Here is a 26327-nt window from a genome sequence, read left to right on the forward strand (position 1 = left end):
GCTTTGCTAGTGATTAATTTAATATGTTTTTGTTTATTTTAGGTGTAACTACTCATCATGGCTATTGCACAGTTCCGTCTTTTTAAAATTTGCACTTGTATAGCATCGCTCTGCTCTTTTTTTAAGAGGTTAATATGCAGGTGAGTTGTTTTAAGTTAATTAATTTTTCTATTAGATTTGTAGACCTAAATTAGGTATATCATTTTGCCTTTAATTTAAGATTTTGTAATGTATACAATTGCACCAAAATACTGACCCATTGTCAAAAGTATCTACTATAGAATTACGTCATCTTCTGATTTCTATTCATAACACTATCTTTTCTGAAGGTACATCTTACACCTGCTATTGCATTCTGTTCAGCAAAGGACCTTACTCCTAGTTTCCATATTGCTGTATTCCAAGAGGTAGCTTCATTATGGCATTTTCTGTTAAGGACAAGTGGTGGCGAAATTTGTGCAACATTTATCAAACCCATTTTCTAATAAAAGAGAAAGATCCAATGACTATGCCATTGTATGTTTAGAAAAGGTGAGACCTATTGGCTTTACCAATGCTTGTTTCATTTCTTGTAAGCATAATCTGTTATTTTTGTGCTAAATAGTTAGTGGGTGTCACTTTTTCTGCTCCTTTTTATTCGTTTATTGGCCAGCAGTTTAAAAAAATATTTTTATTAAAGTTTCATTTTATAAGATGAACAAGCAATAACGTGTTGGGAGTACCCAGTAGTGAGACACACACATTCATGTGTGCCACATTCGAATACAGAGCATTAATGGGTCATGCAAATGTAACATGCATGTATCTTATGTTTGAAAATAATCTTATTCTAACTACATGTTGTTGCATCAGAACACTTCATTGCCCATTTGTTACAGTCTAGGTGTTATCAACAGTTAACCATTCACCTGCAGCGCCAAGTCTAGTACTATGCGTCATTATCACCTGAATGGTAATCTGACAGGGAGGGTCGGGTGGGGGTTATGATGGTGATATTTGATCCCCAGCTGGGTTCAGACCAGGTGTTCTTTTATGGTGGCTGTAGAAAGACTTATAAGGATATTTAGTGGTCTGGCTCCATGAAGGTATTGAGGACTTTCATCCGCACCTCACCTATGGGTTTCCTGTGGATCCCCCTCAGTTCCTCAGCTCATATGGCAGACACCTCAGCCTTCCATCTACTGTGGGGAAGCCCACCTGGATACCAGCAGGGTCGTGCTACGTCCCTAAGAGCTATAACCAGGGACAGGTACAGAAACCTGTTACCCACTTATTTATCCTTTGGTGAGTGTAAATGCCCAGAATACAAATCTCTAAAGTGTGTAAATCATGAAAATGCAGTGTAAGATGTGACTCAAATACCTTGGCCCTAAGTTCATGTAGTTGGCATCCATCTGGGCACAGTGATAGCAGCATATGGTGTTGAATTGTTTCATAATGTTCCGCCTGTGTGGAGTGAGGTAGGTACGGTGTAAAAAGTTGAATTGAGTGTATTGATAATGTGTTTTGTGACACTCTGTGTACCCTCTGCATGGCACTCCCATTGCTTTCCCTAGGATGGTCTTCCCAGGTTGTTTTCCTAGCATTTTTTGTAATTCAGGCAAGGTGTTTGTGATCATGGACAAGGTTGTCCGATTGCTTTAAGACATGACCCTGCGGTCCCCACCAAAGGTCAGTAAGATCTGTAGCAAGTCATGTGTGGGACCTGTTGTCCAGATATAGCCTGTTGACCTCAATTGTGTTGCATATGTCAGGAATTCTGTCGGTGGCAGGCCCTCATCTCTGACTAGATAGTCAAGGTTGCAAGCCCTGCCCTCCCGTAGCAGTCGTCCAACAGTTCAAGACCCACTGTCATCCACTCCTGTAGCCGACGAACTGTAAAAGAGCCTCCCACAAGTGTGAGTATGCCAACTATAGGAAGCGCGGGCACATACTTCGGGTGGTGTTGTGTCTTTTAGACTACTGAATTCCAGCAGCGGAGACCTAGGTTAAATGGCTCAGGGCGCTGGACTGCCCTAAGCGCATTCCCTATGTCAGAACCACAGTGGCACTCCTGCAGCATGTCTCCAGCTTTGTCACACGGCATCCGGCTAGTCATCTTGTCGGTCATTACAGTTGGGCAGACAAGAAGTACAACTCAAAGTCCAGCCCCTAATCCTCCTGTATCTGTCTGGTGTCTCAGCACTTCCAGTGAGACCCGGTGACTGCCCCCATCCCATACCAAGTCATGTAGCAGGGTATTTAGCTCCCTGACCCAGCTCTGCCTTGTCCATAAGAGGAGGTTCACAACAAAGTACAGGATTCTGGGTGAGATGACCATCCTAGACCACGCAAGTCTGGCCATAATGGCTAACTTATGAGGGTGCCAAAAACTCATGCAGCCCCTCAGGGCTCGTAGTGCCTCACCCAGGTTTCCTTCCCTCATATCTACTTTGGAATGATTCACCTTGACACCCTAAATAAGAGAGGACTTGAGGGGTCCGTTCAACACTGTATCGTGGCTCGAGCCACAGTGGGTCCTGAGATTCTTGGTATGCCGTAAGGCACCATACTTATTCCAGTTGGTTAGTTGTCCTAGGACTCTAGTAGTAGCGTCACAGAGGTATAGCAGCATGTCATCCACATAAAGAGAAACAAACATGCTCTACATCCCGCAGTGGAATCCTTCTACAGCTGCCCTCTGTTTTTATCACTAGAGCAAGTAGTTCAGTTGCCAAAGCAAAAAATCATCGGTGATAGGAAGCATCCCTGATGTGTCCCTTTGTGCATATCGAATGCCTTCTAAATGTACCGACCCATCCGGACCTGCGCTTGCGCACATTTGTACAATAGAGCAACCCAATTGTCCCACGCTGGTCCAAGGTTTATGCAGCAAGTGACCACTCTCCAGTCTAGTGTGTCAAATGCACTGTGAATGTCAATGGATACTATTAACGTTGTGGCAGAGAATCATCCAGGTGTTGGATGTTGATGGAGGTACTAAGCTGAGGAATTAAGCCATTCTTGTCAGGGCAGGATAATGCATTGAGGTGGGGCAGCAACTGGGTGTCTAATGCTCTGCTGAGAATTTTGTTTTCCAACTTAGCACAGAGAGCTGCCTGTAGGCTGATAACCTTAAGGCAGTCTCCCTTAGGCTTTGGGATCGACACCATAAGTGATTCCCTAGTAGTGTCTGGTAAAGAGCCACTGTCTAGAGCTCTGACATACACTTAAATCAATGAAGCTAAATTGAGCGTGAGAACCGCTGAGTAGCTGTAATGTAATTCATCAGGCAGGCCATCTGCTCCAGGGGTTCTACCATATGCCAAATCTGCTATGGCCTTCCTGATTTCTTGCTGCATGGCGGGTCCTCCCAGTACCTCACCCTCTGAAGTCCCTAACCGAAGCAGCAGTACTTTATCCAGGAAAGACAACATGTCTTCCTCATGTACCCACAACTGTACAATATAGAGTTCTCAGTAGTGATCGACAAAGACCCAGTGAATGTCACTGTGGAAAATGACTACCTATCCTGAAACGTTTTTGATACAAGTAATTGGGGGGGGGGGAGGGACAGTCTGCAGGATGGTTAAGCCATGCCAACAGTCAGCCTGCACTGCCACCCTCCATATGATTGACAGGTATGTAGTCTTGAGTCTGTAACACATGCAGTCATTCTAGGGTCGTTGCATGCTTCCCTCACTCAGCTGCAATTCAGGGACGAGCTAAAGGGTCTGCGCTGATTGTCTGGTCCAACTTTCAAATAGAACTCAATATTTATTTTAGAACTTTCTGCACCCCCTCCTGACTGAATCCTCATATGATGACTTTAAACGCCGCCCAGTCAGGGTTGGGATGTCAGACTGTGCTATTGTTAGTTTGAAAATGGCTCCTAATGGTGTTGCACAGAGGGTCAGCTCCTCTAAATTGGCAGGACAAACTCTGTATGTGGGAGTAGGGGCCATGATCCAGCCCCAAGCCACCCATAAGAGCAAGGGAATGTGGTCTGACATGGTGAGGGCTAGGTATTCCGTATGCATGACGGCGTTCACTAGGTCGGTTGTGCACATGATTTTGTCCAGCCAGATGTGTAAAACATGGGGCGGCAAGTAGAAAGAGTATTCTGAACTTACTCAGTGTTTCAGTTTCCAACCAACTACCAAATACAAGTCCCCTGGCCATTCTCTAGATCCTGTTGTCAGTTTTACCATTGGCCCACCAGTCAGCAGTGGTACTGATCTGTTAAGGTATATGTCTTCCGTGCTATTATAGTCCCCTCTCAGTAACATAGGAAAACTCGCCTCAGCCAACAGCAGTGGTGTGAGCCTGTCTAGGAATGGAGTTTGCCCAACATTCAGGGCATATATGCTGCCCAGCAGTATCAATTAAGATGTGCCTTGAGGAGGACATATCTACCCTCCCTGTGTACTGTCACAGTGATGGGTTCAGTTGGCGTGCTCGGTTCCACCCGTATTATCATTCCTCGTGCATAAGAAGAAAACCCAGTGGCAAGTACCTGTCCTTTCCATCAGCTTTGAAGTCTCCTCTCCCATTAGGTGTGTCTCTTAAAGGAATGTAATGTCCATTTTCTCCCCTTGCACTGCAAGTATTGCAGTATTGTGTTACTTCCTCATGGAGCCCATCTTTCACATATTCCAGGTGACAAAGGTGTAGTTATTCATGGATAGTCTTGTCTTGAGCCCGCCCCCAGTTGGTGCAAGATCCCAGGTCACTTAGGCAGATGGTGTGTCAATGCACAAGGCCAGATGTGGGTGAGGATGTATTTACCTCATGTAGTCCAGTTCGGTGTTTTCAGGCGAGTACCAGTCACTGTCCAGGTTGTCAAAGAACAGGATCCAGTTGTTTGTTTTGATTTTAAGCTTGACAGGAAACAACAAGCCTTTACTTCAGTTCTGCTTTGTGTAGTGCTTTCTTAACGTCAAGGAAGGAGCCCAAGTAGTGCTCCATCTCCAGAGTATAATCGGGGAAGATGAAGACAGTGGCATGGTCCATTCAGAAGCGGCCCACCGCACAGTAACGTTGGATTATACAGTCTCTGTTCCTATAATATAACAGGCATGCCACTGCTGATCTAGGCTGTGTCTCTGAGGGGCCTTGCAGGCACTCTGTGCGTTCTTTCTAGAGCAGTTATTTTAGACAAGCCCTCTGGTGCCACCTCGCTCGTCAGTCATATCTCAAGAAAGATGATCATATCTGCACCCTCCAGTCCTTCAGGCAAGCCCACAATCTGAGTTCTGTCCTGTGGCTGCAGCTCTCAGCGTCTTCAGCGCATTGATCCAGTATGTCCACCTTGTGCATAAGGTCCATCAGCTACCTCTGCAACATGGTTCTTGCTGGCTTAATATCACTGAGTGTGTCCTCATGGATTTTCCGACTTTGTTGAACAGCTTGCGATGGTCTTCTTGGAGCTGTCCAAGGTCAAAGGCCACCTTACCAATTTTGTGTTCCAAAACTTCACATGAGTTGTTGATGGCTTCTAGGTTTTGGGTCAGTGACACAGAAAGTCATTGTCACTTTGTTGTGTGGTGGCAGGCATAGCCATGGCGGTGACATCAGCTCAGTGAGAAGGGGTACTTTCAGCCTCAGGGCGGCTACACGCAGTCAGACTTTTCAGTAGTGTTGTGCCCCCCCCATTTTGTGGAGAACATGGGGCAGCTGTGCCGTCCGTCTGTGGCTCTGACGGCGACAACACTGTACATAGCAAATAGGAGTCTGCAGGATGCCTCAATGAAGTGGGAGCATCAGCACTCACTAGTGGAAGACCGGGTAAAGGCCGCTCCCATGCAGCCACCCAGGTGGACCTGGTGATGCAGCGCCCCAGGATCCCAGTGGTCCGACAAACCCCACTCAGGCACAGGAGCCAAGCAAAGTCCAAGTCTCCCCTGATTTAGCCCTTGCATTACCATTATGGCCCCAGAAGCTGAGATAAATACAGTGCTTAGGGGCACAAATGAATCTCCCCTGCACAGGTGTGGGTGAGAACGGCAGCCCTGCTGCTATAGGTTAGTGATTCTGCCTCCCTCCAATCAGCGTGAAAGAGTGAGACCTTCTCACCAACAGTCCAGGGGATGTACAGTCCCAGTAGGGCTCAACCTCCCCTAGGCAGTCTTCGGCGGCCGAGCTTACTTCAACATAGAAGAAGGGGAGGGACGGCCGCTGAAATCGGTGCTTGGTCCCAGTGCCAGAGAGTGGGGACTCCACTGTAGAAGTGGGAACAGAACAGAGGGGACCCCTCAGTGCAAATGTGTATCTCCGCTGCCCTGGCAAATGGCAAGACTCTGAGCCTACATCTGGGTCTGACGGGTGCGAGTGGGTAAAATGGGTGGTTGGCCAGAGTGCCTCACGATGCAGCCACCCTGCTTCTCTACTGGCCATGCCTCCTATTGGACACCAGGTTTATCACATATAATATAACTTTGTTATTTAAGATATTTTCTCTAGGTATTTGCAAGTGCAACACAAGGTACTACCTTAGCATTACAAAATACTAGTCATGCATATTTTTTTATGTTTAGCACTTAGTACCATACAGTGGTGCCGGTGGTAATGATAAACAGTTTGATGCAAAGGATAGAGTGAAAATTACACTGAGGTTTCCAGCTGTGAAACAAAGTCAAATAATCCAGAGAAACATAAGAAGCAGGTGGAGGGATGGGTGCAGAGAAGGAGTGATACTAAATTATTTCAGTTTTGGAGGAGTTCATGATGATAGACTTGAGGGCCATCCAATGTTAAAATGCATTGAGACAGTCAGATGTGTGATCACAGGTAGGGGCAGAGGGTAGCACAGACAATATTTGTGGGCCATCAACATAAAGTGGTAGAAGGAGCCAAAAGGTGAGGTGATGGCTCCAGGAGAGATAGTGCACATCGGGAGGAGGGACCTTTGTGAGGTCCCAACTGGTAGAGAGGTTGGTAGAATCAATTGGATACCCATGCTACTGAGAATGATTGGTTTGATAGGTATGAGAGAAGAGTTTTAGACCAAAGCCCTTAGCACCAGTTATGTGGAAGGAGACAGTTTTGTGGCATGGTCTGTCATCCAAATTCAAGGTCGCTGGGGTATTAGCTCAAGCGCAACACTTATGTCTTGCCCAGAGTGCACACCACGTCTGTATTATATATTTAATTCCAGATGTTCTAGTAGCAGTTTTCTTTACCTGCCTTGCCACTCTTTAAGCTACTGTTTGCTGACATTTGTAATTTGGTAGTTAATGTCCATAATTCAACATAAGTCACATAAGCCTCTTCGTCAACGTCTTAAAATGGACTAAGCAAATGCCTCTCATCTTACGTAGAACATTTTAAAATTTCTAATCAATTGAGTGCAGACTTGACGACAACCTATGTATTACAAAGTCCAGTTGTGTGTGATCATGGACCATTGCATTTAGTTCTTTTAATGTCCATGGTGAACACTTCATCTCTCTGATCCCCATCATAATGATTTGCCTTTATTTTCAGAGGAAAATTGGATTCAGAGGATTTGCTGGTTAGCAGCAAGTCTGAAGGGGCTGTAGCTTGGCCCTAAATGACAAGATTCAACTAAGTGCCTAGAGATGAGTATCTTGTAGAGTGGTTATAGCTCCTTTCAACACAATGAAATAAGAGTGGGTGGTGGTTCGAGTTGTGGTTTAAAAACATATGTGAGTCTCTGCTTTAAGAGCCCAAACAGTTTATATATGGTCACAGAGCTGAACATTTTCTCCATACCCTCTTTTTTAGCTGCTGTTAAATAACGAAGTACACATGAGCAACGGTTTAGTGGAGAGATTCCTGGAGGCTCTTGAGGACCACACTGAGAATGCCTGTATAAAAATGAGATGTAAAACAGCAGCCTCTGAATTGGAAAATGAGTGTGCAACATATGGCACTTCAGTGCTGTAACTCCCTGCTCTGCTGTGATACAGAGTGATAGGAAGAGATCCCTGCTAGTCCTCATATCCTCCTTTTCTTGCAGTAAGCGCTTAGAGGACATATATTTCAGGCCATTGTGCTACATGCCCCACTGCAGAACCTGTGTTTCTTACAAGTTCCGAATGCCAGATTTTTATGTGGCGTAGGAGTGGGGAGATATTGGCAAGCATATTGAACAGACATAGGTCTAAGCATACAAGTTTATACTTTCACAAAATAAATCTCTCTTAACTGGAAGTACAGCATAACCGACAAAAGAACCCTGTATGTGGGTGAACTAACAAGCAAACCTGTGAGAAAGTTCCCCTTTTTTACATAGTCACCCCCACTTTTTGCCTGCTTTCAGTGCAATTTTGACAGAAAGTGCACTGGGTTTCTGCCATCCAGCACCCCAGTGCCAGATCTCATTCCCTAAACTGTACAAGTGTTCCCCCAATTGGCAAAACCTTTGGCACCCCTGTCAGCCCCTAATAAATGGTACCCCAGGTACCTAGGGCATAGATACCAAAGAAGGTTCGTAAGGGCTGCAGCATGTATTGTGGCACATAAGGGACCCTGCACCTACTACATGAAGACTGCCATTGCAGGCTGCGTATCTTGGTGCAGGTTAAAGTGAAAACACATGGCACACAGGCCTGTGTGCCATGCCCACTGACACTGCATAAGTATATTTAAGTAACCCGTACAGCAGGTCTTCCAGCCCTAAGGCAGGGGGCATTATATTACATGTGTGGACATACCTCCAAGAGCAGATATTCTCCTACTATGTCTGTCGATTCTAAGGCATACTAAGTAATCAGAGAAGCCATTTTAAATACATGTGCTGGAAGCCCACCAACAACTAGTGTGCTGACAAACTGCTCTTAACCACCCTGCCACCACAGACAAGTTTCTGACTCCCAGGGATGAAAGCCTCTGCTCTTGGGCAGTCAGGAACAAATTCTGCTCTGGAAGGGGTGTTACACACCCCTTCCGAAATGATGACCTGCAAATTAGCATTCCAAGGCAGAGGGCTTCAAAGATTCCACCGCCTTTGGTATGCGGATCTGGCATCCCTCAGAGGTTAGGTGAGGTGATGCCACCCCTCCCACTGACCATGGCCCATTTAGTTAGTAGTCATCGAGGCGTGCCCACCTTCAGGCCACATTGATCCCTAAGGTGAGCTACCTGATATGGACACGAAATTTGGGTCTGCCATCTTGGTGATAGTAAAATTAGGAATTCTGGGACAGGGCTACAGGGCTATACCCACTTCCAACAGGAAGTGGTCATATATGGGGCATAGTGCCCCAGGGGTACGAAGCCCATTGGCTACTACCCTACACTCTACCAACAACCCTAAAGATAGTATTAAGGGGAGACTCTGGCACCAGAAATTCGGATCCTGCCAACCTGGAAGAAGAAGGAAACTACAGAGACTCCCACACAAGAACAGAAGACGAAGCAACTGACTTGGTGCCAATACTGCCAGCCTACCTACTGTCCTCGACAGTTGCGCAAAAGAAGCCTCGTCCTGCAGCTGCTTGTGCCTCCAAAAAGCCTGGGAGGACCGCCAGCCTTCACTCAAGACCCAGGAACTCCTGTGGAGTAGCGGAGCTGCTCCTCTACATCTTGCAGCACCCCAAGAAAAACTGCGAGGACTCGGGAACACTAAAACCCATTATCGGACAGCCCGAGTTGAAGTGGGACAATGTTTCCAGTGTGCTCCCCTGGCCATTCAGAGGTTTGCCAACAGTGGACTTCTAGACGACCCCTGCAGTCTTGTTGTGCAGGACCCCCACAACTTCAAGTGCCAACCGCCATTTGGTTTGGCTCTGACACAGCAGTTATTCGGACTTAGTCAGCAGTCGTAGAGATCACTGGCTGTCTAGGAAATTTACAGACACCCCTCCTGGGAATAATAATGGATTCTTGACTTCGTTCTCTCAGACACTTTTCCCTCTGACGCAAGCTCTGAGTGGAATACCCTGTAGGATATGGGACTACTGCCATATTATCCTCTGGTGTCTCCTTCTAATCTGCTGTCCCGATGATGGCCCATTTCTGATTAACTTGGCATTGTGGGTCAAAACGTCTACAATTTGCAGATGTGGACTGTTTTTTTATGGGAATGTGAAAGGGATAGTATGATGTCTTTATAAACATCATACTATCCCTTTCAGTCACATGTATATAGTATTGTATATAGCACCAGTACACTATTTATTCACCTTCTCACTTTTTGCACTGCACCATCACTGAATAGGAGCACCTTTAAGAAATAGTTGTTGCTACTTTAAATTTGAGAATGCTTTTGCCGTAATAAATATGCATAATCCCTAATTATGAGAAGGGTTGTTCTGGAAAAAAAACTGTTGCCGTGGAAGCCAAGGGCTACACTTCCCTTGTGGGGACCATCTGTGTCTTTAATCTATACTACGCCCAGGACCCTGGGTCATGGGGTAAGATCCCTTTTTCTAATATTATCACTCCTCTCTGTTAAAGCTACTCGACAAAACTGTCCCCTAGAAGAGCACCTTGAGATTGCTAGAGCAAGCCCCTGCCTTGTATAAGGAAATACCTGGACTCGTTGCACAGTATCACATTTTTGGTATACCATATAAAGAACAAGCCTAGTACAAAACCTCATTGCCACTTTGGTCCACAATGCTGCACACTCATTGTGCCATTTTGATGGAGTGTGGGTGAAGCAATGGCAGCATTAGCTAGTTAACAGCTCAGTGGGATTAGGTACCTGCTGCAACTGTACAGCCACAAAAACATAGCCTATTTTGTTTGAATGCAGCATATATGATAAAAGCAGCTTCTGCTAAAGCGTTGATTCCAGGGTGACCTTGCCTGACTGCCAGCTACATATTATGAACAGCAGTGCTTTGCATGATGGTGACATCGTGACTTTTCATCAGATTTGAAGTATGATTAAATTATAACGCCTCTGCTGCACCATGCTCTTGATTGAACCACACCTTTTGTAGACCACTATTTGTTTGAGTGACAGATAAGTGTTGATAATAAAAAAACAACTGATTTTTAATTAGATTTGTGTTGCAAGTGCAGCACTGTCTCATGCTGCAGAACCTGTTTGTGGCGGGCCTCCTTTAAAATGACCTGTCAGACTACTCTATGCACAGCCTTTGTGTAGACTCCTGTCCCTCACACCAGGTTAGTCTCTGGCCTGGAGCTCCCACCACAGGGACACAAAAAGGTGTGAGGTTTCTGCACTTGACTGTCCTCAGCCAAATTGAAAGTGTAACCAGGGAAACATAAAATCCTGACTGTCACCTAATGGTCCCTTTCATTTTGCACAATAGAATCTGCAGTGCCAGACCTCACCGCCAACATGTACCGAAGGGCAGTGCTTCAGGCACTCTAATCAGAAACAACAGCACAAACAATGTCTTTACTGAATTTCTAACAGGGCCCCTCTCATCATCCTCCTCACCTCAGTATCTGGATCGCCACACTCCATTCACTGAGATGTAGGTGTCACACATCCACTGTATGGGGAAGCCGTCCTCACTCTCCATCTTGCACCATGTCATACCAGAAGCACTAGAATATCCTGATGTAATACTATCACACATGCGTATAATACAGTTATTTCTACAGTCTTGAATCCCGAAACTCCATGCTATCGCAAAAAGCATCATCTTGTTATCCTAAATACGTGCACGAAAGTGTTTTTTACATAAAGCTTCTGATTGTCTCCTCTCCTTTTTTTATTTCATTGTCTCTCTCCTGCCCTTCCATCTTCAGCATGCCTCCTCTTTATGAGCCCAACCTACTCTTAGTCACGTGCATGTTTGCATTATTCTTATTAATGTATTTCTGAAAATGGACCCCATCGCATTTCAATTATATCACCTCTCCTTTGAAAGTAATGCTCCTGCATACTAACAATACCTGATCTTTTTTCACTCATTTATTAACTCAGCAACCATTTGCAATAACTCACATGCACCTCTCCCTGCTAATGATCATTACAAACACACATTTAATCTACCACAAAGGAACTGGAGCAGAAGCACGAAATGGTGTGCTTGAACGCACAAGAATAATAATCCCAGTAACCAACATTGCTGGTTAACCATTAACCTTGGGTTCTGTAGCGACGTGGTGCATGGCATCAAGCTCTTCAGCTCTTCGTCAGGGCAAGTAGACACTGTATAAATGCAATTATAATACAATAGAGCTACAACATTACTGAAATCTCTGAAACATCATGGTGTCCACTGTTAAAGAGCCAGTTGAAGGCCTCCACTAGCGGCTATTTCTGATCCCGTGGGAGTGCTCAAGCATACCTTACCAGGCAGCACATGCTGTCGGGTTTCAAAAGATTTTATTATAGGCTTACCAAGAGCTTTCAAGGCCTTGCAGGCTGTCCATTGCTTTCTATTTGTTGGCATTATTATCACTTTCACTTATTCAGTTACTTTCCTTGTACCAGCTTGTCCATTTGTGTTTATCCTTCAGTGGAGCTTAGCATCTTTACCATATCTCTGATTATTTGCCTTTTATTCTTCCACTGCTCACTTTTATGTAATAACTTTTTTCTTTTAGCTTAAATACTCCATGAGAGTATATGTATTCTCCAGTTCTCCCTTATGTGCTTCTTCCCCGCTTTGCTCCCCTTCTGCGCTCCTTACCCCTTCCCTGCCAACTCCCCTTCTCTATTTGCTTCCCCCCAAATGCTTCTCTGTTTTTCCACATGCCCATCATTGTTTTATGGGGGGAGGACCTGGGATCATATTGGTGATGACCATCATGGAGCATGGCACTGATTAGGTAGCAAAGAGAATGGACACGATTTTTGACAAAGAGAGGATCAGAAAAATGTTCAGGGACACAGCTCGATGACGATAACCAGAATAGAGCTGGGCTTGTGTCTAATGGTCCTAGGCAGGAGGCTACCAGTGCAAATCTGCTCATGTAATACACGGATTAACGTCATATCTGATCGCATAGCTACGTGTGCAGAATCTGTTTATTACAGTTGGTAGTGATCTTGGAATTTCTAAAGAAGCACTCTCCTTCTAGTTATTCGGATGGACAGAGACTCCTTGAAGAAAGATGCTTCAGAATATCTGTTCAACTATTACCTTCCATTATTACCTGTTTAGCATTTCTCTCTGGTGTCAGCCTCCACGAACGGTGTCAAAAACCTCCAATCCTGCTTTCACCTAAAAAGTCATCTGACTCCAAAATTGCTTGTACTGCACTGTGTGCAGAGTGCAACGGCTGTTCAAATGCCAGGGTAGTTCCGTACATCTTTATTCCAAACCTCTACTTCATTAAAATATCATATTGCTGAAAATGCATCTAGCCGGGTCAATATAAAATAACATCCCCCAGCTGATGCATATTTAGACCTTTGGCTAAACTCTCCTTAGATCTTACGGTTATTCATCGTTCTACATGATTAACAGTCCAATTATTGTTCAAATTTCAAATTTTTAAACCAAGTTTTTCGTCATTCCTCTTATTTTGCTTCCCTTTATCTTGCACATTTTGTCACATATTTTTTTTTTTTTTTAAATGACAATTTGAAAGAGCCGTATGATCTTCCTGTTATAATTCGCATTTATGAGATACAAAGTGTCTATCACCATCTATGGGACTAAGTTTCGAACGTTCTTCAATGTTAAAAAATCATGCAAACTTTATTGAACAGAAGAAATTAGCAAAGTTCAAGCCAACAGATATCTTCATTATTCTTTCTTATTCCAATCGGTCACAAAAATGGTAATTGACCCTAATCATTATTCAAGTTTTTGTTCAATTTGAGATTTAACTTGTAAATCCACCTTGCTTCTCTTTATCGTAAAGAAAGCTCAAACACTACTCCTGATATTTGTCAGTACTCTGTCAGGTCCAAAGAATTTCAGTCCCTCAACTTTACCTGCACGTGTTTCCAAAAATGTTTTCTGCTGGGGTATAACTAAGATCTTTATTTTCAGTGGCTTCAATGTGTTCTGTATAATGCTGGTTTTCAAATTTCTACACTGTTAGTAAATAATTTCATATTTTTATGACTTATTTTTGCTGCCACCAAAACGTTTTATAGAGCTTATTACAAAATTTGCAGTGTCCACAACCTTAAACACCTTTAGGTAAGGGAGGAGCCATGTTCTTCCTATTGGAGTCAATTATTCAAATTAATTCTAACAGAGTTTATTCAAATTAGGTAACATTCTGTACGTTATAGATGGGTGATTGAGGACACCTAATGTTTTATCGTAAGCCATTATGGTTCTGTTGTTCAGCATTATATTGCAGTATTTAGTGTATATCATTCTGGTCTGGATACCAAGATTTAACTGAATATTTAAAGAGCACTTTCTCTGTATTCAAAGAGTTTGCTCGATTCAAAGTACCTTCTAATTGTTTATATTTTTAACATCTTCGTTTAATGAGCCTTTGCATCATTTGTTGTGTTTCTTCCAAAATTTGAGTTTAGAGCTACAGTTTCTTTCCCATCAGAAATTCACCAAAGGGGATTCTCTCAATTAATATTTTTTGAGTCTTTGTTGGTTGCGTAAAGGCTAGGATTTGAAGCAGTGTGTTTTTGACGAATATACGGCTCAATTGTCCCATTCACTATTTCAGTCGTATCTAAGTATACTATCTTTTCTTCATTTTCTATATCTTTGAATGTCATCAACTGGATATTATACAGGTTCCTGTTTTTGAAAGAAAGAAAGACGTCAGTAATAGTATATATATTAGATATAAATAACATACACTGGTTTCAGTTACAAGCTACACGTCATTTCACCTCTGCAGTTAAATGACTACTTGATGCACCATCACCAGTAGCCAATGGGAGCTAAATGAGACAAAGTAACCATCCAGAAAATGACATGCCCTTAATGAACAGCCTATTCAAGCAATGACAGACAAAGAAGAATACATACAAGCTAATGCCTGGAGGGTGATGACTCGATCCCCACTCTCTCTCTGTATTTGGGGTATTATATTTTTTTTAAAGAACGTGAACTGTTTTTCAGACAACTGCAACTGTTTGTAGCCTGACCATAGGATTGTCCCATGTCCAGAGAATAAATCTGTGAATGGCATAATGTGAATTAGCAAGTAAAAATGTAAAATGACTTATTTCTTGGATCTCTAAGTAAAATGCTAATTATATAAACATATTTGTTTAGTTTGTTGCAAGTTCCTAGAAATTGTCAAAGGCAATCATTCTTTGTTTTTAATAGTGTTCCTCTTTGAGCATTTTATTTTCCTTCAAGTAGTCAGGTGTCGGTTTTTTCAATTTTAGCTGTTAAATAAATTAACCAAATTAAGCTTAAGCTACAGTGCAGACAGCACATACACATGTTTTTTAATTGTGGGTGATGTGGTGACTCCATTTGTTCAGCTCAGAGTTGTGTTTTATACAAACGAACACATGTGAGTATGTCTGAGATGTACATGCATTGATGCAGCTGTTTAAAATGTTGCCATACAATTAGTCATGTAGGATGGAAGGGGGCCAGGCCTAGGTCAGCACTGTCATGGAAATTGACCAGTGGTCCAGTCAAAGCTATGTTTATTTTTTACCCAGTGTGATTTTGAAATACGTTGGTTAACGCGGGCAAAGTACTGAAAAACGAATACTTTTGCTAAAACTTTCCTAACATTATTAATGCGCTTAGTATTGTCTAGTTCTCTAAGCCTGCAGGTGACCTGAAACAAAAGTTACATCTTTCTAGATATAATGTTATCTGCATATTTACTTTAAAGGGTCGTCCATGGGTACAGTGTGAGAATCCAATTGTTGTACTTACTGTATCCCCTTGCTACTTTGCTTCACTTTACTTACAAATGCTCATAAACTTGATCCTATTTTTTAAATGACAGTTATTTGGCAAATCTTTTTGTTTTTAAGAAGCATTTAAAACTATTTTGTAAACTTTTAAATTGAAAAACATGTTCCCTCAATTTTCAGGACGGGAAGAGGAAGGAAGCTCAGTGGAGACCAAATAACTCTGCCAACCACTGTAGATTACTCCTCTGTTCCTAAACAGGTAGGTGGTGGTTGGATGTGCTTAAGTTTTTCCTGAGAAATATATTTTGTGTACCAATTTGGTGTTTTCTTATTTTTTTTAAGTTAATGGTAAATGAAAATGCATCCATGGATTTATAATTTGTATTTTACGACGCACAAGAGCAGTAACATGATTTTGCTTGTCTTGTTCATCCACTTGTTATTTTAATTTCTGTTTTCAGTTTTCAGAAAGTATGTTAGGATAAGGGTTAGAATGCGTTCCCTTAATTTCATTAGAGGAGCGAGTGTGGTTCCTTAAATCACTTGATTTGCTGCTGTTGGAAAAGTACATAATAGAGATGAGTCATCTGCATTGGTTTCTTTTGTGACGCCCGCATACCTGTGAATTTTACCCTCCTAAAGTATATATGCACTTTCCTGAACATACTGGTCACTAGGCTCTGGAACCGCCTCCTTCCAAACCCTCAGGACACAGCCACATCATTCTTCCTTTTACAGCTGGCCTATAATCCAATCTGTTCAAGAAATCCTTTGACTGGTAACAAGTGACTTAATTTACAGTTTGAATAATGCCAGATGGGATCCCTGCTACTTCTAACAGGTGTATGTTGGTAGACCTGACTCTCAGACACTTTGCACCTACTTCATTATAGCGTTTTCTCATGTGTTACCACATTAATAGGCATGTGCTGCCATATGAGCCTTTCTGTGCACATGCATTTAAGCAGAATCGGAGTGTGCATCATTGTGAAGGTGATGGGGAGGCAAATGAAGCTCTGGTGCTTCAAGCCCCCTTATAACTCTGAGATATGAGCGCAAAAAGGGTCTAGCCATTTGCTACTGCATGTCTGATCTGCATGTGGGTGCACGCCAGACTGGGCTTACTAGCAGAGTTACGCATCTATGATGATAAACAGTTTTCTATTGCCACTTTACTACAGAAGTGATAAACATTTAAAGAATGGACTATTAAAAGAGGCAGTTTACGCATTCGCGGGGGCCTTATGGCAGGCCTTTTGCCCTCCACCCCTCTTAATTCAGCAGGCCTTCTGCCCTCTACCCCTGTAGGTGCTTGAAATCAATATGTAGATAAGTGTTTGACATCATTTTGACACTTAATTGTGCATGGACAGAAAGCGAGTACAGGGCTACCATTTGAACAGAAAGAGCTTTTCCTGTATGGGACCTTCAGACTGCTTTTGGCTAGTATTGTGCACATCGTGGCTACATGACCAGCCATTTGATATTTAGCGCTGCATTATGGCCAGGCTTTGGCTTTGGGGGCAGAAATTTGAAGGGGCCACCAAGTTTATTTTTTTATTTTTTTTATTTTACAAATGAGAGTGTTCGACAGATAGTTAACCTCCCTAGACCACAGCGACTGTCCAGGTACAAATGGATAGGTAATCAGCACCAAGGGAGTGAGTATAGAGTATAGAGTGAGTTTAGGTATACTGCAATACAGTTATTATGGGTGCAGTAGAGATGTTGTGCCAGAGTGAGGGGGGGAGGGGGTATATTTTAATTTTACTTCCTGAAGATATGAATACCTTTTCATTTGGAGGATTGAAGGTCAACTATGCACTGCTCAACATAGTAGTAATTCAATGTCTCTTGCCTATGTTCCTTCTGTAAAGTTTGCTGCCACTTTTTGATACAAATCATTGCAGAGATGGAAGTTTTGAAAGGATTAAGCAAGGATTGCTTCGGTATGATTACAGTCACTAGCTGCCTGCGAATAGCTCACTACAAAATGGAAGGACTTCAAATCCTTGTGTCAAAATGTAGTTACTTGTTATGAGTCATTAATGGTAATTGTTTGTGACCCTGCTGTTTGATAACATTTAAAACGATACAGAGCAGAGCAAAGCAAAAGCTGCAGCCAAAGATTGACAGCATGTCTGGTAACTTGAAAAGCAACAGCACTTTGTCACAAAGTTTGAATGCAGCATTTATTGGCTGAAGGAAAGGAAGCATGCATTAATGGTGTTGGTCTCTGAAATGGAGCATATCACAGACAGTTGAGCTCTAAAGGCCCAGACACCACACTTGGAGAAAGACTTGATTGATGAACATGGGTTATAGGCCACTGTCTGACCCAGAAGAAAGGATTGAAGTACCTCAAGTTACAAAGGGGTTCTCACAGGCTACCCAACTGGTTAATCTAACTGGATGCTGCAACAGCTGCAAGGTCAACAAAGATCATAAAAAATAAGATGTCAGAACCGGTCCTCAGTGACTACAGCTTTTTTGTGTAGTCCTCATCTAGTCCCAGGTTATAGACCATGTGGAATTTATAGCGATGCGCTTGTTTGTCATGTTGGGCTGACTGAGGGCTTCTACGCTGCTCACCAGGACTTCAACAGACTTTCAGGCTTGCTCATAGCAAGGAGTAAACGGGCCAAACTTGGCACCATATTCTGGAAGCACCAACAGCAGCAAGAACCATGTAGGTCTAAAAGGTGTTCAACAAGTTGAATGTAAGATTCATCTTAAATTTCCAAGTTCAAGTAGATGGGCAAGCCCCGGTGCCATTCAGATGAGGCACACAGTTTTCTTTTTTTCTGGGAGGAGTCTGGAACGGTTCTCTCACCAGAATGCAGTACAGTGGTCACAGCTTACATCAGGTGACCATAATCACTTTTCCAGGGGTCTGCTCTATCACCTGGTGTATTCTTTCCTGACAGTCTTGGAAAAGACAGTAGCAGAGTAAGAACTGCAGCCTCTATGGATAGCGTTCATTTTGCAACCAACAGTCTCACAAAGGATTTTGCAAGTGGTGAAGGATAACCATGCAGACAGGTTCACTGGTACTGTTTGCAAGGCATTTACAGAATGCTCAAGTTACAGTAATTGGTATCCGTTAATAAAAAGAACGTTATAGTGTTTGCGAATATCCAAAACTCAAGTAAACATAAAGTTGCTCCTATCTTCACAAGTTTTTCCACATCTAGTTTACACAGAGAGGTTGAAGCCTGCTCTCCTGACGACAGATAGGTATCCCAAAAGATATCAGTATGCTTCCAACATCAAGGGCATTTTCAGAGGGTGTTCAAGAGTGGTCAGTATACTTTTGAAACTAATGGGTTGGGAAGAACAATTTAGAGCCTCCACTTTCAGGGTGCATCCAAAAGGTGGTGGGAAATAGCACCTATTTGGGGGGGGGTGATGGAGGACTACGACTAGTAGTCTGCCTGCTTAATCTGAGGAATCTGGAATATCGTGTGGGTTGTCTTTGAGGCATTTGATGGTAAAGGTGTAGTAGGTCTTGCAACTATCCAACTTACTCAAGTAGGATAGTGCTTCCCTTTTATTTATGACCTGATCTCTATGGACTTCTGTTACGCCGGCTTGAGGGAGAGGCTTTTCATATCATCTAAATAAGTGCATATTTGACTATTTGTAGTTTGGTGACTGGAGTTATGTCATTTTTTCCTCTGGTGCTTTTGAACTGGGAGATAACCCACCTACCAAATTGGTAGCTAATTTTGTATTATTACATACTGGATGGTTTGATCTGGCACCAGTAGTCCTGTTCTATTGTTGCCTTCTCTTTTGTTTGGTGCTACTGTTAGAATTCACCCCGAGGCCCAGTAACTGTTCCATGCTCTTTGCTCACTCATTGGTTCTAGTGAGCCCAACACCCTGTGCTTTAGATTTTTGACTCTGTCGCCTAGAGCTATTGATCATTGGTTCTTTGTTCCAGGTACCTGGCTGTAGGAATGCGGGCGGTAGGGTTTACATACAATAAATAGATATTGACCTTCTTTGAGGAAATGAAGACAGATAGAGCTGTCAGTCACGTGTCTTGAGTTGTGATGACCTATTTCTTTCTCCCTCTTGTCTCTTTCTCTAGCTTTCTTTCCAACCCTCAAAATCTATGCCAGCTTAATCCATTCTCTTGGTTGAGGAGTATTCCCACATGTTTGTATCTTGTTCAGTGTGTCTCTTGTTTTTCAGAAGGCAGTCACAATAACTTACGAGAGGCAGCCAGCATATTTTATAGCGGTCCCATTGTTTTGTCCATTTCTTTTACTCCAAAGGGGTTGACCGATAAATGTTGCAGTAATGGTGCATTTGTTCCTGTCTGACCTCCCCACATTTTGCAGCTGCACCTGCCTTCTAATTGTAGGGCTCCTTTCACAGTCACAACAATATCCTTAATATCCCTGCTTTATAGGCCACAACGTCATGTCTTGAGTGTATCCATTCCGTTGCTTCAACAGAGTGCGAAAAGCAATGTCACAGATGGCATACTGACTACTTCAGCAGTGGTGTTGAGCCTTGACTAGCCAGGAAGCTTAAAACTGTGCCATCCGTGTAAGGGGCACTTTTGGTGCGCACATGAGGCTACTTTGAGGAGGGGAAAATGGGGAGTGGCATGAACAGCAGATCCTGGCAGGCAGCTTGAGGATTTTGCACTAGTGGGTAGTGTGAGGATCTGCCCCCCTGGGCACTTGATGGTAGTCAAGATCTTTCTGATGGGAGATGTGCACAGCCAATGAAGATGGCAAGTGTGATGAGCTGGCACTTGTGGGCAGTGTGAGAAGTGGATGATGGTGAGCAGTAGTCAGAGCAGTATGGGTTCGGTATTGTGAAGCACTGTCAAGCTGACAGCAGTTTGGGACCTCTTTGGAGGGCAGTATCATGGGCTGGGACCTGGTGTGAACTGTGAGCAACGGTCAGCATCATGAGCTGAAACCGGCCAGCAGAACTGGAGAACTGTAAGAGAAGCTCAAAACATTTCTCAAGAAGAAAAAACGTTCTGCTTTGTCCAGTCTCATGCACTGGTATCTTCTTTTCATTTGATCCCAAAACATGGAAGGAGAACATCATTAGCATTTCCCCCACTTCTCCTGCGTGTTGGCTCAGATCTATTCATGCACATTGTATTAAATTGGAAGTGTATGTTCGATGGCATCTGTCGCTGTAGATACGCATGTTTTGCAATAGCTCGCCATCTGGTGTTGGGCCGGATTGTTACAAGTTGTTTTTCTTCGAAGAAGTCTTTCGAGTCACGGGACCGAGTGACTCCTCCTTTTGTCTCCATTGCGCATGGGCGTCGACTCCATCTTCGATTGTTTTTTTTCCGCCATCGGGTTCGGACGTGTTCCTGTCGCTCCGAGTTTCGGAACGGAAAATTAGCTAATTTCGGAAGATTTTCGTCGGTATTGTTGCGTTCGGGATCGGCGTACTTAGAGTCCACACCAGATCGAAGAGCTCTGGTGCCCTTCGGGGTAGTTTTTCGATCCCCCGTCGGGGCCTGGTCGGCCCGACCGCGTGCTGAAGAACGCCGATGGAACGGACCCCGTTCCGTTTCTGCCCCAAATGCCACAATAAATACCCCTATACAGACCAACACTTGGTCTGTAACTTGTGCCTGTCACCTGAGCACAGTGAAGACACCTGTGAGGCCTGTCGTGCGTTTCTGTCCCGAAAGACACTCCGAGACCGTCGAGCCAGAAGACTTCAGATGGCGTCCGCGCCGACAACCCACCGAGAGTTCGAGGAGCAGGAAGAGGAAGGTACCTTCTCGATCCAAGAATCGGACTCCGAAGGATTCGACGATACACAAACCGTGAGTAAGACGTCGAAAACCACACAGAGAAAGATTTACAAGGCCCAGGGGACGCCACTGCCATCCGGCCATGGCTCCACCCATAAATTCGGTGACCGACCGTCGGCACCGAAAAAGGCCCAAACAGTGCCGAGGTCGTCCGACTCCGGTCGAGACACCGGCATGCAGCCTTCTCGGGACCGAGAAAGTGCTGGAGACAAGCCTCGACACCGAGATGCCGGTGTGGACACGGCTCGACGCCGAGACAGCGGCACCGAAGAAGATCGACGCCGAGAGGTTTCGGCCCTGAAAAAGAAAAAAGTCACCTCGGAGCCGAAAAAACACGCAGACAGGGTTTCGATGCCGAAACAAACTGCAAGCGACCCAGCTTCAGGCTCTTATACAGAAGAGCACTCGCTAACCTCCCAAATGCAAAAGCATAGGTTTGAGGAAGAGCTACAAGCAACTGATGTGGACCATACGCAAAAGCGTATCTTCATACAGCAGGGGACAGGAAAAATAAGCACCCTTCCCTCCATTAGGAGAAAGAGAAGGTTGGAGTTCCAGACTGAACAGACACCACAACCAAAAGTGGTGAAAAGAGTTACCCCACCACCCTCTCCTCCGCCCGTGATTAACGTCTCACCAGCACGAACTCCATCACACTCCCCAGCTCACACCACCATAAGCCAGGGTGACCAAGATCAAGACGCATGGGACCTGTACGACGCCCCAGTGTCAGATAACAGTCCGGAGGCATACCCTACGAAGCCATCTCCACCAGAAGACAGCACCGCGTATTCTCAAGTGGTGGCTAGAGCAGCACAATTTCACAACGTAAGCCTCCACTCAGAACAGGTCGAGGATGATTTTTTATTCAACACACTCTCCTCCACCCACAGCTCATACCAAAGCCTGCCTATGCTCCCTGGTATGCTCCGGCACGCGAAAGAAATCTTTAAGGAGCCGGTCAAAAGTAGGGCAATCGCACCAAGGGTGGAAAAAAAGTATAAGGCGCCTCCTACAGACCCGGTTTTCATCACTACACAGCTGCCATCAGACTCTGTCGTTGTAGGAGCAGCTAGGAAAAGGGTCAACTCTCACACATCTGGAGATGCACCACCCCCAGATAAAGAAAGCCGCAAGTTCGATGCAGCTGGTAAAAGAGTCGCAGCACAAGCTGCAAACCAGTGGCGCATCGCGAACTCCCAGGCACTACTTGCGCGCTATGACAGAGCCCACTGGGACGAGATGCAACATCTCATTGAACATCTGCCCAAGGACTTACAAAATAGGGCAAAACAAGTGGTTGAGGAGGGACAGACCATTTCCAACAACCAGATCCGCTCCTCCATGGACGCTGCAGATACAGCTGCACGGACAATTAATACATCTGTAACTATCAGAAGGCATGCATGGCTCCGAACGTCTGGATTTAAACCAGAGATTCAACAAGCAGTTCTCAATATGCCTTTTAATGAAAAAGAACTGTTCGGTCCAGAAGTGGACACAGCGATTGAGAAACTCAAAAAAGATACGGACACTGCCAAAGCCATGGGCGCACTCTACTCCCCGCAGAGCAGAGGGAATTACAGCACATTCCGTAAAACGCCCTTTCGAGGGGGGTTTCGGGGTCAGAGCACACAAGCCAGCACCTCACAAGCAACACCGTCCAGTTACCAGGGACAGTATAGAGGAGGTTTTCGGGGACAATATAGAGGAGGGCAATTCCCTAGAAATAGAGGAAGATTTCAGAGCCCCAAAACCCCTACTACTAAACAGTGACTCACATGTCACTCACCCCCTCCACACAACACCAGTGGGGGGAAGAATAAGTCATTATTACAAAGCATGGGAGGAAATCACTACAGACACTTGGGTTCTAGCAATTATCCAACATGGTTATTGCATAGAATTTCTACAATTCCCTCCAAACATACCACCAAAAGCACAAAATTTGACAACACACCATTCCAATCTCCTGGAGATAGAAGTGCAGGCACTATTGCAAAAGAATGCAATCGAATTAGTGCCAAACACACAAATAAACACAGGAGTTTACTCACTGTACTTTCTGATACCAAAGAAGGACAAAACGCTGAGACCAATCCTAGACCTCAGAGTAGTGAACACTTTCATCAAATCAGACCACTTTCACATGGTCACACTACAAGAAGTATTGCCATTGCTAAAACTACACGACTACATGGCAACTTTAGACCTCAAGGATGCTTATTTCCATATACCAATACACCCATCGCACAGGAAATACCTAAGGTTTGTATTCAAAGGAATACATTACCAATTCAAGGTACTGCCTTTCGGATTAACAACCGCACCAAGAGTCTTTACCAAATGCCTAGCGGTAGTCGCTGCACACATAAGAAGGCAGCAAATACATGTGTTCCCATATCTAGACGACTGGCTAATCAAGGCCCATTCGTTAATACAGTGCTCAAATCACACAAATCATATCATACAAACCCTCTTCAAACTAGGGTTCACCGTCAATTTCACAAAATCCAAAATTCTGCCGCGCAAGGTACAACAATACCTGGGAGCCATAATAGACACATCAAAAGGAGTAGCCACTCCAAGTCCACAAAGAATTCGAAATTTCAACACCATCATACAACGCATGTATCCAACACAAAGGATACACGCAAAGATGGTACTACAACTCCTAGGCATGATGTCTTCATGCATAGCCATTGTCCCAAACGCAAGACTGCACACGAGGCCCTTACAACAGTGCCTAGCATCACAATGGTCACAAGCACAGGGTCACCTTCTAGATCTGGTGTTAATAGACCGCCAAACTTACCTCTCGCTTCTATGGTGGAACAACATAAATTTAAACAAAGGGCGGCCTTTCCAAGACCCAGTGCCACAATACGTAATAACAACAGATGCTTCCATGACAGGGTGGGGAGCACACCTCGATCAACACAGCATACAAGGACAATGGAACGTACATCAAACAAAACTGCATATAAATCACCTAGAACTTCTAGCAGTTTTTCAAGCACTAAAAGCTTTCCAACCAATAATAGTTCACAAATACATTCTCGTCAAAACAGACAACATGACAACAATGTATTATCTAAACAAGCAGGGGGGGACGCACTCCACGCAGTTAAGCCTGCTAGCACAAAAGATTTGGCGTTGGGCAATTCACAACCAAATTCGCCTAATAGCACAATTTATACCAGGGATCCAAAATCAACTCGCAGACAATCTCTCTCGAGATCACCAACAGGTCCACGAATGGGAAATTCACCCCCAAATTCTGAACACTTATTTCAAACTCTGGGGAACACCTCAGATAGACTTGTTTGCGACAAGGGAGAACGCAAAATGCCAAAACTTCGCATCCAGATACCCACACCAACAATCCCAAGGCAATGCCCTATGGATGAACTGGTCAGGGATATTTGCTTACGCTTTTCCTCCTCTCCCTCTCCTTCCTTACCTGGTAAACAAACTCAGTCAAAGCAAACTCAAACTCATATTGATAGCACCAACTTGGGCAAGGCAACCCTGGTACACAACGCTGCTAGACCTATCAGTAGTACCCTGCATCAAATTGCCCAACAGGCCAGATCTGTTGACACAGCACAACCAAAAGATCAGACACCCAGATCCAGCATCGCTGAATCTAGCAATCTGGCTCCTGAAATCCTAGAATTCGGGCACTTACAACTTACCCAAGAATGTATGGAAGTCATAAAACAAGCCAGAAGGCCATCCACCAGGCACTGCTATGCAAGTAAATGGAAGAGGTTTGTTTGCTACTGCCATATTAATCAAATACAACCATTACACACAACTCCAGAACATGTAGTGGGTTACTTGCTTCACTTACAAAAATCTAACCTGGCTTTCTCTTCCATTAAAATACACCTTGCAGCAATATCTGCATACCTGCAGACTACCTATTCAACTTCCCTATATAAGATACCAGTCATTAAAGCATTCATGGAGGGCCTTAGGAGAATTATACCACCAAGAACACCACCTGTTCCTTCATGGAACCTAAATGTTGTCCTAACTAGACTTATGGGTCCACCTTTTGAACCCATGCACTCCTGCGACATACAGTTCCTAACCTGGAAGGTGGCATTTCTCATCGCCATTACTTCCCTAAGAAGAGTAAGCGAGATTCAGGCGTTTACAATACAGGAACCTTTTATACAACTACACAAGAATAAGGTCGTCCTAAGGACCAATCCTACATTTTTGCCAAAGGTTATTTCACCGTTCCATCTAAATCAAACAGTGGAACTTCCAGTGTTCTTTCCACAGCCAGATACCGTAGCTGAAAGGGCACTACATACATTAGATGTCAAAAGAGCATTGATGTATTACATTGACAGAACAAAAAACATCAGAAAGACTAAACAACTATTTATTGCATTTCAAAAACCTCATGCAGGAAACCCAATATCAAAACAAGGTATAGCCAGATGGATAGTTAAATGCATCCAAATCTGCTACCTTAAAGCTAAACGACAGCTGCCCATTACACCAAGGGCACACTCAACCAGAAAGAAAGGTGCTACCATGGCCTTTCTAGGAAACATCCCAATGCAAGAAATATGTAAGGCAGCCACATGGTCTACGCCTCACACATTCACCAAGCACTACTGTGTAGACGTGTTATCCGCACAACAAGCCACAGTAGGTCAAGCCGTATTAAGAACATTATTTCAGACTACTTCCACTCCTACAGGCTGATCCACCGCTTTTGGGGAGATAACTGCTTACTAGTCTATGCAAAACATGCGTATCTACAGCGACAGATGCCATCGAACTGAAAATGTCACTTACCCAGTGTACATCTGT

The 26327-nt window shown here is 44.0% G+C and overlaps 1 protein-coding gene across 2 annotated transcripts in view; it reads left to right on the forward strand.

The window, feature by feature from the left end:
* EBAG9 (estrogen receptor binding site associated antigen 9) overlaps nucleotides 1-26327 on the forward strand; it is a 166001-nt gene that overhangs the window by 32097 nt on the left and 107577 nt on the right. For both annotated transcript variants that reach the window (XM_069220632.1, XM_069220633.1), the window contains 2 exons: nucleotides 43-140; nucleotides 15866-15944. In XM_069220632.1, coding sequence (XP_069076733.1) covers nucleotides 58-140; nucleotides 15866-15944 — 162 coding nt within the window. In that variant the 5' untranslated portion in view covers nucleotides 43-57. The remainder of the gene's footprint in view (nucleotides 1-42; nucleotides 141-15865; nucleotides 15945-26327) is intronic.

The sequence above is a fragment of the Pleurodeles waltl genome, chromosome 2_2 (genome assembly GCF_031143425.1).
Source record: "Pleurodeles waltl isolate 20211129_DDA chromosome 2_2, aPleWal1.hap1.20221129, whole genome shotgun sequence".
Taxonomy (NCBI): domain Eukaryota; kingdom Metazoa; phylum Chordata; class Amphibia; order Caudata; family Salamandridae; genus Pleurodeles; species Pleurodeles waltl.